Genomic DNA, 15,439 nt, shown 5'->3' on the forward strand with positions numbered 1-15,439 from the left:
CTGGGAGGGGGGGAGGAGTGAGGGAGCAGCTGCGTGGCTTAGTTGCCGGCTGGGGTTAAACCACAACACGTGAGTAAGACTACTACTCTTCTACACTAATCACCGCTCCTGAAGATGAGTCTCCAAAGGCTATCAAGGGCAGCAAGGCTCACTAGGGAAGTGAGCACAGCTGATAAACACAGCTAGGAAACACATCTAGGAAACCACCTGAAATGTTATGTACACTGCATGCAGCACATTGCTTTATGGGATGTGCAGGTACTGGGCTCCTCCTATGAAGGAATACCACAGGAAAGGTTAAATGAAAGCTACAGCTCATGCTGAGTTGTGGTGATAGCCAAGCACGTAGTTTAGTTACAAGGAGTGCACAAAAGATGTCCCTAATTACAGCAGTAACAAACAACAGCAGAGTATCACTTCATCGAGCTGCGTCGCTCAGGCACCTCCATTCCCTGCACCCTCTCAAGAGCCTCCTCACAACTATTTCTCTCCCAGATCTTGCACCCATAGGCTGTAAATCAATTCCCATCCCTGCCTTTGCTGCAAGTGAAAACAGTCACCCCGCCACAGGGTAAGCCCCTCTGGCTCCCTTGTAAATGCACAGAGGCCCTCCCAGCTTGTTTCATTGACTCTGAAAGAAAATTTAGCACATGCACTAACTCTAACTAGGGCTGAGATTGCCTCAAAGGTAAAAAAACTCACTTGGGGATGGTCACCAACACAGTATCTTTCTAGCCATCTCTAGCTCATCTCAGAAGGGCACAAAAGCTGAGAGAAAATTGTCACTAGACTATTTTTGCCCCAGAAAAAAATAGAAAAACTAGAAGGAATTGGAAAATCCAGTATTGTCACAAAATATGCATGAGTGGTTAAAAAAGGTAAGGGGTAAATACAGATTAAGTTTTAATTCTGCAAATAATTTTTGAAAAATCAATTTGATTCTGGACATCTCAGATGAATGGCCACATGTAAGTGAATCTGAACTGGATCTTGAGAGCACAGCTTGCTCATACTATCGTAGCTGTAGTAGTATCACTCAAGAATCAAAACAAAGGCGTTACTTCATATTGTGTTGCTTTGGTCAACAACAACTACGAAAGCTGTGAGGCAGTGGCACAGGCTTCAGCACTGATAAATAAAGCAAACTGCTGCTTTCACATTTCCTTTGAAAGATAAGATGACTGTGTTCCCCGAAGACGTGACATCGTCTAGTAAGTGGATATTTTCTTGACTTCAGGTGAATAGGTAGACAGTTTAAAAAAAACAACAAAAAAGAAGCTTTAACATTTAGAAATATTCAAAGATTTTGTTAGTATCATAGATATCCTCCATCTTGATATGCAAAATTTAAGAGAAAGGGTGGGTTTTTATTCAGACTATTGAAGATACTGAATTTGCATTCTAGTTTTGTTATTAAATCTTTTCCGATGCCTTGTTATTGCGGTAGCTCTTCGGTTTACACTTTCTAGCTTTTGAAAAAGGTCTTTAGACAAATTGTTTGGATATCTGGATCTCAGAGGGTATATATTAATTATCTCCTTTCCATTTATGCTCCAGAATCTGCTTTTCCAACTGGTATGTGCTTGAAAACCTCTCATCTCTTCCAACAAATATATATCTGAGATAATTTCACCTTTTCTGATTACAATCTCAAACCCCTTTTGTAATGAAGTTGGTTTATTTCTAAGCAAGGCAAGTCACATGATGTTGATGAGCATTATTTACCATTTTTCTGTTTATAGTCTGTATTTATTGTGATGGCAAATTATGCTGTTTATTATTATATATTAAATTTGCTTTTTATTTATATTTATTTTAAAAAGATTGATTTATATTGGATTTTCTGTTTGGAACCCTGAGACAACAGACATGAACAAGTGGCAAGATCATTATTACTGCTTTTTACGCCCTGCTTTTTAGGTGCAGCTACTAAAGCAGGATAGCTGATCAGCACAACAGAAATTAGACCATGGAGCCCAAATGGGGAAAAAACCCTGTAACACTGAGACTACCAGCTCCTGGGATACCCAGTTCCCAGAGTGGTGGAAATGATAAGCAGCCACCTTCTGGTGACAGAAGGAGAACTATCTATCTATGCTGGGGCAAACCAGAATAGCATGTTCTGACTCTGCATTACTTGCTTGCATTTCCATTTCATCAAATTCGAGAGTTAATTGTAACAGAACAAGACCTCAAAGCAAATCCTGTATTAACACACTGGACACTGCATGGCGCTCTCTAGCTCACTTTTCTACCCGTGATGTTGTTCCTATCCAATTTAAGCTTCTATTAAACTTCTAAATCTTTTTAGAACCTAGACTCAGTCCATAAAAACTGTAACAATACTTCCTTGCAAATAAACTCATCCTGCTCGCTGCTCTCCTGAACAGGGAATCTTCTTCCTCCTCCTTCCTTCTCTACCTAACAAAATGCTTTCCCACTATCTCACTTCAGGTAGAAAGATTACTACTGTTCTTTCCTTTGAGGAAAGCTAGAATAACTCCATGAACAGTCTGACAAGGCGTAAAAACTCTGAAGTTTGAGACAACACACAATGTGAATTCTAACTTAGGTGTGTGAGTAACAAGCAGGATACTTGAAGAGCTTCTGGCTAGAAAAATATCAGGTAACATAATAACAATGCATCATGAATAAATGAAAACCTTTTTAAAGGAAACTGCTGGACTTTCTTTCTCTTAAAATTTACCATCCACTGGCGGGGGGGGGGTGGAGGAAAAAGCTTACTGGTCTGTATTTTAGTGGACTGGAGAGGCTGGTCTGCAGAAGATAAGGATCTCCCTCTATGTTTTTAACTTCCATACCAGGTTATACACCTTTGCAGCACATTTTCAGTAGCAAAGATTGAAAATATTTGGCAGAGGCGGTCAGCTGATCCAGAAACTGTTCAGCCTTATAATACAGGATCAGCCTTTAAGACAGCCTTCTTGAACAACTCTGAGCTGTAACTTCAGCTTGTCTGGAACACAACAATTGAGATTAAAAAGTTTTCAGCTTTAGCAGCTCTTTCTCAGCTCCTTATTGCTCTCCAGCATAAAAAAGAAAAAAAAAAAGAAAAAAAAAGAAAAAAAAAATTTTGGCTAGAAATTTCCACACCTGACTTTACCTCAAAAATGAGTGTACAGTTCTGCAAAGTTAACCTATTTTTATGCATGTAGGGCTTTTTTCTTTTTTTTTTTTCTTTTTTTGCAGAGTGGTTGGTAATTAGTCAGGCATTTAAGACTCATTTCTCCTGCTGTCAAACCAAGAAGGAACTTAAATGGCTATATTCAGACAAGAGAAAGAAAGAAAAGAAAGAAAACTTAAGGCCTTTAAGATCACAAGAACGTAACATGAAAACAAATTTCTAGAGCATCAGTTGAAAAGTCACTTTCAAGGATTCCCATTAATCCTTTGCTATCTGTTTGATGGTGTCAGTCACCTCATCTCTTTCCTAAAACATGATCCATAAATTCAGAGTTTAGGAGCCCAGCTAACTGAGAAATGTAAAGCGTGTGACATGTTAAAAAACATTTTTAACTTAGAAAGATCTCTTCTGCAGCATCCTGTTCTCCATTGATATGCAGATCTGCTCATGTCAGCATGTGAGGGAGACAAGAATATCAGAAGCCAGTGCCTGTTATTTGTATATAAGAAAATTCTTCACAGTTGGCGTTCAACAATTATCCTAGCCTGGCTTCCATATGAAATCCATAGTAAAACTCCCATCTGCTTTCACCAAAACCAAATTAGGGTATTACTGCCTGAATTTGAAAATTCCTGTGAAGAACATTAATGTAATAGGAAAAAAGTTAGTTAAAATTTTAAATATTTTGGTCTCTCCAGAGAGTGAATGCTGTATCTTATTATGGCAAAAAACCACTACGGATTAAAAGCGAGTATTAAAAATTCTTCTTTAAAAGAGTCAATAAGACTCTCCTAAAGGCTAATTTCCAGTAAGCTTGGACACCAGAAAGAACCATACTATTTTAGTAAGGCTACTAATGTTATGTTGTCAAATTATGTAACTGAGTATCTGGTAATTACTTTGTTTCAGCTTAGAGGAAAACACCTTTCCTTTACAAGAAAGAGGCAAGAAACATCAGCTGACTGCTGTTGCAAAGAGTACGTAAAATAAAACACAGTGCTTCTATTTGTTTCAGTATACTTTGCCTTGATGTTGTTGAGCCTAACTTACCTTTGCTGGTTATCTTCATTCTGTGCTTGGCCTCCATCTGAACTGAAAAGTAAACTACTTAATAAAGAGCCAGTACCTTTTCAAAGGGGCACACAGTTTTATAGTACTTCGCTGGTGACTAACAGACTGCACTGGCTCTGCTTCTTGGCCCCATGGAAACTACTTTTTCATGTAACGTGCAATCTGCCGTACATTATAACTCACACAGGCCAGGCCTTTCAGCCAATCTAAATGATTCAGAGGTGAATTCTGCTAATCTTATGCTGCGTAATATCTTGTAGTAGGATTAGTCTCACAGAAACATGTTCTTTGCAGCTCAACAGAGAGGACATTTAACTTTAGGCTAAATCTTTGAAAACTCCATTAACCTGTCTCACAAAAGGTTTTATTTACAAAGTAAACAGCTTGCAAATCTGGTTGTTACTGTTACAGCTGTTACTCTTAAGTGCTGGTGACAGCCCTGACAGAAAACAGACCCTTGCCTTGGAGAGCTGACACCGCGATACCGATGATGCATCAGCTCTCGAGAGGGGGTGTGATGGAGGGGAGTTGACAGAGAAGTGGTCACTCCTCTCTCTGACAGTAACACAAATGCTTGAAACAGATTAACCAAAATCAAATGGGTAAGAGACACTAATGAAAATCCCCCATGTTTCCAGTAAGTCACTTGAGAAGGGGAAAGGAAGAAGTGCCACCATCTGATGATGTGACTAACATCTAAACAACAAGCTAAGGCTGAACTGAACCACAAGCTCTAAAATGCTCGCTCACTGAGACTCAAACCCTACTTTTCAAGACAGGTCCAACCCAAGCCAAACAACTCTGATGCTTAGAGCCTGCAACCTGAGTCTAAAGGCTGAATTTGGCAAAATGAATTCTGTTTCACTCATGGGTTTCCTCAGAAACCCTTGATCCAAACACTAAACCACTGATGTATTTGAAAGCTTAATCCATATTCTGTTTTCAGAAGCCTCTTTGCAATTGTCTTGTTTATGCTTTTGAGTCCCCATCAGTATAAATCTGGTAACAGATGATGTGTTTAAATCCACTAGCTGTTGTTGTTTGGGTCTTGACTGTCAAGACAATCCTCTTCAGCAAATAAATATATTTGCTTTTGTCTGTCATGGATGCTTTACTCCAACTCTTATCTGTTAGCACTTAGGATTTTGTCTGTCTCCTGGGTGCATTAGGATTTAATTATTTGCTGAGTAAAAAAAAATCTCAATGTGTCTCCTTACAGGCTGCCTTTAAAAAGAAGGCAACATGGCAACTACAGATGCTGCTAACTTTTATTATAACTTCTCCATCATTGATCCCAACGAAAACGGAAGTGAGAATTTTCACACATTTACAAGAGTCTTCCTGCCCTGTATGTATTCGGCTGTTTTCATCCTTGGGCTAGCAGGAAATGCGCTGGTCTTTGTCATACTAGTTTTCTATGAGAAACTGAAGATGCTGACAGATATATTTTTGCTGAACTTGGCTATAGCTGACTGGGTCTTCCTTTGGACACTGCCATTCTGGGCATATTCTGCTGCTCAGGAGTGGACTTTTGGCACCGTGGCATGTCGTATTATACGGGGCTTGTATACTCTGAACTTGTACACTTCAATGTTAACTCTGACGTCTATCACCTTTGACAGGCTCATTGCTATTACTTTTGCCACCAAAGCACATATGTGTCAAACCAAACGAATGACACGGGGCAAATTAATCTGTGTCTTGATCTGGGTGATCTCACTAGCATTTGCCATACCTCAGTTTATTTTTAGTGAGGTGTTTAGTATTGATAAGGCAATATGTCAGGAAGAATACTCAAACCATCGCACAGAACTGGTTCTTGAAGTGATCCAAGTGACCCTGGGCTATTTTATTCCCGTGCTAGCCATGATCATCTGCTACTCACTAATTATTAGAACCTTACTGCACGCCAGGAGTTTTCAAAAGAACAAATCTCTAAAAAAAATATTTTCTGTAGTTGCCGTATTTATTCTTACTCAGTCACCCTATACTTTCTTGAGACTGATAAAGATCATAGACTGGAGCTTTAACTTGAACAGCAGCTTTGAATATGCAATCATCGTAACAGAAGCTCTTGCTTATTTCCATGGCTGTCTTAACCCTGTTCTGTATTTCTTCATGGGGGTGAAATTCAGGAGGAACTTACAGAAAATTATTAAAAACTCAAGATGCATCAAACGGCAAGTTACGGCTAAACAGTGGCAAACCACTGAAGAGGAAGGCTCTAAAACTTTTACTGCCTCAAATAATGCAGATGCAACAAGCATGTACCCGCTATAAAACTGCCTAGAAAATCTGGTAACTATTTACAGCTTTTTTTTTTTTTTTTTTTTTTTTTTTTTTTTTTTTTTTTTTTTTTTTTTTTTGTAAATACTGAGAGAGGTAGCCTGCATGAAAGAGGAAATACAATCCCATTACTAAAGACATTGTGATCGGCTTTAGGCCAACCTATCTTAATCACGATACTTCAGCATGTCCTGCTTTTCCTGGTCAGAGCTGATCCTAAGACAAAGCTGGTAACTGAGCTAACTGTGCAGAAGATCTTCAAAGGCTATAAGAAACAATGAGATAAAACTCCATTCTTCACGACATAAAACTAACTTGGACTTCATGATTCCAGAAGGGCTGGAGACATTCACCAAACCTCTGGCCTGCTGGTTTTCCATGAAAGGTGTTTGTTAACAAAAGCATTTATGAGTTTTGTTTCAAAGATATTACAGATTTTAGTTCAGCTCATTCATTTCATGGGAATTCCTGGATTAAAAACATACACATTTCAATCTTCATGCTGGGTTTCATGTGTGGTTGCATTTTTTTGTGGGTTTTTTGCATTTTTCCATTTGGCAGAAGGTCTCCACACACACTCCTTTAGCATTCACCTAAAATTTCTGTAACAAAGCAGCATTTTCATCTGCCTTCCATCTAATATCAGGTTTATGGTCTGAATATCCCATACACATCTTTGTATCTTACTTCTGATAACAGAGCTCATGTTGCCAGATGACTAGACCCCCTGTCAACACAAGGGGGCTCAAGACCCCCTATCGTACCACACGTGGGCTCTAACATTCAGCAGTGTTTCCTTAGATGCAAACTCTCACACCCTAATTCCCACACATTTTTTGCACCATGACATCTTTCCAGTCTGTTTTTGCTGGCATCCCCTTGGCACCATGTTTCCCTTGCCATGAAACTCTGGATTCCTTAGCTGTTCTCCTTCCTTGTTCCTGCACTCCCTCCTTTCCACCTCTGGCCTTTTCACTTTCAAGTGGGAGGCAAAAAGGTGCACAGGGAGCAGTGCATACTGGGGCAGAAAGTATGCAACAGCTCTTGCAGAGAGTAGCAGAACAGGGGTGGAGACTGAAATAAGGAAAAGAAGGGATGTTGGAGAGGAGCAGAGGGAGGGCTTTATGCAGCTGTGGGCTGCCTATGATGAAGGCAGGGTTGGGTCCAGCCCAAAGGCTGAAAGTCCTTTGCATTACAGCTTTGAAATATCAATTTTAATCTGTTTCAAACCATTCTTGCAATAACCACGCTCACTCTGGATGTTCCTTTTCTGCCCATTAACACTCAGTCCTTCCTACCAAATCACTGCAGCTCAGTGGTACTGACCCTTATTGGCACCATTGCGTCCGCGTCACCTTTTTCCCCTTAGAAAACAGCTGTGTAGGCAATCCTTTCGTTACTACACAGTCTCTCTTGTTTCTCCCATAGTGAAATGGTGCAACATCCTTAAAAACAAAACTAGGAAGGAACGTGCTGTGCTTTCACGTCTGTGTGGCAAGTAAAGCTGCTATCCCAAGACACAGCTGCAAGGCAGGCTTTGCTAGCAGAGGGTGGCGAGAGGTGCTCCCATCCCCACTCCTCTCCCCGGCTGGTTCTGCGAAGGGCAGTAAATGCTTCAGACCACATGCAGTTCCCCCTTTTGGCTACACTGGCACCCTGCCCAGCCATGTGAGTTGTAATTAGGTCAGGAAAGAGTGTTATGAGTCATTAAGAAAAAAAGAATCCAAACCAAAGCAACCACAATGCAGACAGGCTGAGATGTCCTTTCTACCAAAAGCAGTACCAAGGTGTGAATAAACTCTTTGTTTCCGTACCAGGGTAGTGGCAATTTCTTTTTTTTTTTTTTTCTCACTTCTGCTGTCTATGATCTTGATTCTGCTGCTGCAACATTTATTGCAGGCATGTAATTTCTACAATATGTTAAAATGGACACACAGTGCACTGGTTTACCCTGGGGACTTTGACCCAGTGCTATACAATATCCTGACCTTTGTTTTAGAACACAATCTGGAAATGTGAATACTTTAGAAATAAAAGAGTTTAAAAACACAACACTTCAAAAGAGAGCCCATGAGCCTTGAAATAGCAGGATGTACCACAACTGCACAACTTATCTCAGCTTCTTACATTAAGATTTCAATCAGGTTGCTCCAAACTCACATAACAGACCTGAAAGCATGAAGCGACTGCTGCTTAATCCTAACCTTTAAGAAAGAGCTGCTTCAAGGTCAGCCACAGTTATGCTAGTACAGCATCTGTCTTACCTTGCCACACACCTGTGCAGCTCATGACCAAGAAGAGTTCTAGTTGTTTCTCAACTGACTTGTACCAATAAAGGCAGTCTCTCAAAATTTGCTGTTACGAAGTAATGCCATTGTAATCATTTCATGTCACTTCAAGGAAAGAAATACAGGGGCAGGGTTAAGTGAAGAGAACAAGTGAAAAATAGAGTAAGAGTACAGTAGACACCAGAAGGGGGACAAATAGAATAGAAAATGTCCTTTAAGATAATACACTGCTTTGAGCACCAACTTGCATTTCCAGTCCAGCAAGGACTCACACCCAGAATAAGGTAAGGTCAGCGTGAAAATCCCAGCCAGACACTCAGCCACAGTAAGGCTGTAAGAAACTATGTCAACAGAGCATGTCTATCGCAGATCTTCTCTCTATTTGGACCAGCCAGCCTCCCTTCTCTTCCCTCTCTCGGCTGCTCATCTCTCTCCCTTTTAGAGCTGCACCAATTAGTTCAAATCTCTGGCAAAAAACGAATAGCGTGGACTATTTTCAGCAGAATCTCAATAAAGAAGTCTGGCCTGAAAACTTACTTATTTGTATGCATTCCTCAGACATGCATCTAGCAAGCCCGATCTTGGATCCTTTGTGTCTTCCCCAGGCACAATATCAAAGCAAATTCTACCCCATATATTCAATTTCATGCAAAGAGAACACTATTGCGATGCCAGTGGATTATTATTTGTACTTCAAGACTACCTGAAGTCTCCACATAGGAATCAGGCCATGTTTAGCTGGACACTTACAAAAAAAAGATCAAAGGTCTATATGAAGTCAAGGTGGTCCACCAGTCCAGTATGGCCAAGAAATCTGTAGCTCAGAAAGTCCCTGAACTGCAGATCCTTGGAAGGTGGGAGAAAACACACTGGGAAATTATCAGTACATCTGCTATGGGCTGCTGTCAAAGACAGGACAGAGGGTTAGCGGAACCTTTGCTCACATTCAGTATAGTGGCTCTGGCATGTTTACCCTCAAACACCCATGGTATCAAATGCTACATTATCTGCTCATGTGCTAAGCTACACTCAGGCTTTAGGTACACATATACTCCCCACCACAGAAACAAGTGAGAAAACTTCTGTGCTGTCATAACCAACACTGCGCTGCTTTTTTTCTTCAACACGTACCACAGGTGCCACACCATCATCTGACTCGTATCAGTTTCTAGATCTCTCCCGTAACACAAAACCACACAATCAACATGAGATGCTCAAGTCATCCACAGTGTAAGAAGGCCATTCTCCTCTCCAGTGTTCAGGCTAGTAAGACCTTTCAAACATTACAAGTGTCATGGGGAAGGGCAGGTGTGGTCTGCGTTCTCTGCAAAGTATGTCTCAAGCTCCAAGTATGACCATAGTAGGACTCTCCCCGCTGCTCATAAAACTGATGAACCAAGAGCAACAGAGGATAAAACACTATTTCCTGGCTTTCCTGCCTATAATCTGTGAACAAGGGTAGATGGACAGCCTTTAAAAGTTTACATGGTGCAAGTAGGATGTTGCATGGGCACCCTTCAAGAATAGTATTCCATCGTTAGTGGCAATCCTTCCTTCCAGCTTGAAAACTTTGTGGGACAAGATGAATCTAGCCCAATCGCAAACTGAAAAAAATGGTGACACACACTTACTTCTTTTCTCCTGGTTGTATTCGCCAGAGCTAAGTCACCTGTGATATCCCCTCTGCAGACAGCATGAATTCAAAGTAGTAGTACATTACACTTTTTCTTCTTCTTAAAACAAAGAAACAAACAAAAATCCCCCACTGCAAATTGTCCCTTTGCAAAACAAAGGCAATACTAACTTCACAAGAGCATTGTGAAGCTCAGTTTGTTCATGTCTGCCTAATGCATGATAAACATGAATATACTGTCAGTGTCAACAGTATACAAAATAGGCAGAATACACAGAACATATTTACCAAGAAACAAAAATGTAGAATTTTGAAAAGTTTTTTTTCCAAATAAACAAGTCTATACAGTCTGCCTCCTACCCAAATTGCAAGTCACTGTGGTTTATGCCGGAAACAGGTCTGCTGAGGGCAAAAGAGTCTAGGTCTCCTTTCTCAGCAGCAGGCTGGTTACTCTGTGGCTATTTTGAGTTTAGCATTTAGATTTACCATGCTTATTTTTCTGCTCAGAAGCAAAACAACTACAGAATTTAGGTGAAATTGCTCTTTTTTTTTTCCTTCTCAAATATATAAAAGTTTTTGAAATATATGTTACAGAACAGAATTTTTGGAAAATATTTGAACAACAGTAAAACAATATTTTGTATAAACATGGATATACAGTAAACTATAATACTACCACATAGTTTGCAAACCAAGTACTCGGATATTCAGATGGCCTTCGATTGTCTTCATTGCTAATTTATGTAGAAATAGATGTAAAAAAATGACTGAAATCTGCATTCACTCTCATTTTCTTAAGAAAAAAAGAACAAACTTGTGCCAGATTTAGCTACACAATTCCTGTTCTTTTTCTTTTCTGTAAGCTGTTATCTTTAAAGTAGTGAGGAATCCTACAGACACAGACCAGTTATTTCACATTCAGTTCAATGAAGCCTGTCATAAAAAGGTCATATCTTTCCTTATCTTTTCCCCATCTCCTTGTTCTCTTGATATTAAGTAATGGTGAGTCTGACAGAGAGTATTGCTTAGCTCCTATTATAAGTTAAGTGTGAATAACCAGTGATGCAGTGTGGCCTGCAAGCTGATTTTAATGGTGACAGCTGGCCTGATGACAGCACAGAACTGGGACTACTCCTCTGTGCTGTGGTGAAGCAGGTGGAGGGAGAGGATGGAGCTGTTTGGATTTACTAGATTTGATGCTGACTATGCAAATAGGCCAAAATTATTTTGGGTTGGTCTACTGAACATGTGGCTGGGAACAGAAGTGTCTTCTCTTTACACAGAGATTGGCTATCCCCACTGAATGGAAAAAACACCCCCAACACTCCAAACAAAACTCAAAAGAGTCCCCTCTCCATGAAGCAGTGTTTACTCACAGATCTGTCATGCTTTGATCCAGACACTCTCCCTCCATCTGACTTTCATTGTGGAGAGAGTCTGATTCCTGTACTTGGCACAGCTCCTCATCAGTGATTATATCAAATGCTGCATCATCTGGTGGTTTAGAGGCTTCACTTGCAACTGTGCCATAAAAGGACATGAAAAGAAACATAAACAATATTAGCTGGTTGTCTTCAAAACAAACAAGCAAAACCCTTAAGGGGGAAGACTGGGCCATTCCTCTACCTTTACAGAAGCACTAGGTAACTCCTAGAACCAACTGAAAACCTCAGGCTGACTGACACTCATTTAATATACATGCAAGTTTCTGTCAATACCAATCAAATTCAAAGATGGGACCAGTCCCACCCTGAAAACACTCCATGAACATGCAGGTCCTTGGAGCAGGAGGTGACCATGTGGTTTCTTGGAGAATGTCTAAGAACCCTACTTATTTCTCCACAGCATGCAAACAATACACTAACCAAAAGCCCTCTCGGATGGTGACGCAGGTGATTCCAATGAAGCTGGTGATCCTTCCTGGTTGGCACTGGATCCAGAGTCATCTGTACTGTCCACAATGACTCTAGGCTTATTGAAGCAAGCTCTGCAGCAACGCTCCTTTTTTCCACCAGGCTTTGTCACCATGTAGTTGTTGCAGCAGTAGTAGCAGAAAATGCGACCACACATTCTAGAAATGATTCGAAACCATAGATGTTAGAATGGTACCACATACAGGTGGAACATATCTACATGACAGAGTTTGGGGCTTTGTCACAACGGTCTTGTTCTCTGCAAAAGCCCAAATGCTACGTCCATGGCAGAACTCATAATACTGACTGTGCTGCTTTCTGAGGTGAAGCAATTTTTCTTGAGAAACACAGGACAGAAATTCACATTCATACTTTGCTGCCTTAATAAATAGAAAAAACAGAAAAAAACATAAAAACACTAACAAAATTTAAATATACATTTAAATATAAAGACATAAAACTATTAAATACCCACAAATAGGCAATACAAATAAATAATATATATATTAAGTACATACGAAGGAAATGTACTTAATAATATTACACAGGCCAAATCTCATACTCAGTCAGAGCAAAACTCTATTTGATTGTAAGGACTATAAGAACACATCTATATATCTCTACTTAGTAATCGTCCCTCTCCCCTTCAGACAGGGAAGAAAAAACAATACTGGACACATACATGTACATTCATTCCTCCTGCCCTCTCCGCTCTGCAGTCTCTCAGTATTAAACATGTCAACTACTTTTTAATGAACATGTTAAGATTTTCATGAAGAAAAGCACCCAGTAGGGATGACTGTTATTCATGAAGTCTTAGTGTTTTTGTTTCTCATAATCATTTAAATCACTAGTAGGTGAAAACATGAGCAGGTTTCACAGATTTTAGTAGAAATGAGTAATTTGGAAGTTGTTACCAGAAATGACTTCCCTATTCATTAATCCCCATCGAATGTTCCCTACATTCATATGCAATTGAAACAGTCCCAGTACTACATACTGAATCATACATACATCATTCATACATGATGAATCAGGTCGTGAGGATAAAGAACAGTAAAGAGCCAAAACAAACATATCACTAAGACCCTGAAATGTATCCACTTAAATACATTTGAATAAATCTAGATCGGGTAACTAATAACTCCAAGCAGGCTAACTGTATAGGAAATAATTTATTATTAACTTTTTTTAAAAGATTACTCTGCAATTGGTAATTATCACTGAACATACCTAGGGTAAGTAACCAAACTTACAATTGCACAACATGTTGGATTTGTTCCGGAATACTTCTATCACAATAGCAAAACCATCTTAGTGAATCTTGTTTACAGCATGCACAGAGCAGTGCATAATAAATATATTAAAAACACAGCCCTTCAAAGAAACACACTATGTAGGGTGTGATTATCTTTGTTTCCAGAAATGAGAAACTGACAGACTCCCCAAGTCAGAGTTGCATCCAGATCTTTGCCTTAATACATGTCAAGGGACCTTTCCATTAAGGTCTCTTATCCCCTTGTGAGCTCATGTGTTCTTTCAGCCTCTACAACGTCCTGTATCAATGATTTTGACCAATGAACTGTGAACATTAAGAAGTATTTCATGCATGTAAACAATCATACTGAATATTGCTTTTGAACAGCATAACAGAGTTCAACAAACTGACCTGCAGTGGTGTCGGCGCACCATCCATGAGAACTCTCTTTGGCAGTCCAGACAATGATTAACCTCTGTGTCCCCCTGCCACCTTTGCTCTGCACTAAGCTTCTGCTGGAACTCCAGAGCATCCGATTTTTGCCATAAAGCATCCTTATCTCTGCAGAGACACAGTTAAAAGAAAGAAAAACACACAGAAATTATCAGTGCTGGTTTACTGTTAACCAACCTCAATTCGAATGCTGGTGAAAGCTTCACAGTAAAAATTGCTTTGCTGCAACTTCTGAGGAGCTTTCAGGAATAAAGTTAGATGAAGAAACCTACCAAAGCTCTTGCGGAGGGGAGGAGAAAAATACATGCCATGCAGAGAACTACATATTTTTGCAAAACAGACAGCAAATTAAGGAGGAGATAATATTGGGTGTTATATTTCTGACTGCATTATGGAAATGCAAAATTTCAACTGCTGATGAACTTGGCCATTACCTGTATCTTCAATTCAGGAGTACAAGACTGAACCACCTAGGCAGTATCCCTTAACATCCTAAGCTAGGATTTTAATTTCTGCTTGCTGTTTATTTTGATGCCAACCTGATAAGTTCTATCAAACGCTCTTCAAGGAACTGTTTTGTTCTCGTCAGGTCATCCAGTTCAGCAAGTAACTTCTGGTCGCTGCTATCTTTGTCTGCTGCCACCTTGCTGAGCTTCTCACTGTAATCCAGGACCTTCTCTTTTGCTTCATCAGCTTCTTTTTGGATCCTGATCAAATACAAAGGCAATTAAGAATCGTTTTTAGCTCATGTGCATTCAAGTCTTCCCCATGGAAGGGGTCCTCCACCCTGATAAACAGGTAGTTTCAGTGAAATTGTTCTCAGTGTGCGTATTTTTTATAGCTAGCCAGGATCTCTCCAGTTTTGTGCATCACTGAAAGTGCACACAGATCCCTTATCTGGCGAATACAGTCAGCAATCAGCAATTTCTTGGATGCCCTGCTTATAGCAAAGCTTATGATGGCTACCACACTGGGAACAAAATTAGTGTCCTTGGAAGCTAAGATCAGCAGCAGCTGCAAACTGAGCTAAACGGGAAAAGTCCTATAGCCGCAGGTTGCCCAGCGTTTGCAGGTTGCATACAAAAGGGCCATTTAACACATACTCCTCCATAGCCTTCATGTTCACAAAAGGGAAGCAAACCAGATTCTCACTATATTCTTCTACCACAGATGCAATTCAAAAACTGAAGGTTAAGACAACTCAGTTCTCGGCACAGTCAGTGGAATGAAGTGCCCCCAGAAAGCATCCAAGAATGTAAGTCTTGGCTTGACAATATGGTAATTTCAGTACTGTGAGTCCTAGCAATGGATCAAAAATGCTACAGTAACACAACACAAAGGGCTGAGCTGGTCTGAGCTCACTCAGCCAATTCAGCTGAATTCAAATATTTT

At 40.0% G+C, this 15,439-nt stretch overlaps 2 protein-coding genes across 5 annotated transcripts in view; one reads left to right on the forward strand and one right to left on the reverse strand.

Moving 5' to 3' along the window:
• FYCO1 (FYVE and coiled-coil domain autophagy adaptor 1) overlaps nt 1-15,439 on the reverse strand; it is a 44,072-nt gene that overhangs the window by 13,847 nt on the left and 14,786 nt on the right. For 2 of the 4 annotated variants that reach the window (XM_050891606.1, XM_050891604.1), the window contains 4 exons: nt 14,587-14,754; nt 14,006-14,155; nt 12,285-12,494; nt 11,800-11,937 (listed from right to left, as the gene is read on the reverse strand). In XM_050891606.1, the coding sequence (XP_050747563.1) occupies nt 11,800-11,937; nt 12,285-12,494; nt 14,006-14,155; nt 14,587-14,754 (666 nt within the window). Of the gene's footprint in view, nt 1-11,799; nt 11,945-12,284; nt 12,495-14,005; nt 14,156-14,586; nt 14,755-15,439 lie in introns of all 4 variants that reach the window. The other 2 variants (XM_050891603.1, XM_050891602.1) reach the window with 1 other exon arrangement.
• Nucleotides 5,459-6,539, forward strand: CXCR6 (C-X-C motif chemokine receptor 6). Its single transcript, XM_050892841.1, has one exon. The coding sequence runs from the start codon at nt 5,459-5,461 to the stop codon at nt 6,494-6,496; it is 1,038 nt and encodes a 345-aa protein (XP_050748798.1). The 3' UTR covers nt 6,497-6,539.

This window comes from Gymnogyps californianus, chromosome 2 (assembly GCF_018139145.2).
Source record: "Gymnogyps californianus isolate 813 chromosome 2, ASM1813914v2, whole genome shotgun sequence".
Lineage (NCBI taxonomy): Eukaryota > Metazoa > Chordata > Aves > Accipitriformes > Cathartidae > Gymnogyps > Gymnogyps californianus.

Excerpts from the sequence above, each read along its gene's own strand:
- CXCR6 (XM_050892841.1), top strand. The coding sequence starts at position 5,459 with ATGGCAACTACAGATGCTGCTAACTTTTATTATAACTTCTCCATCATT.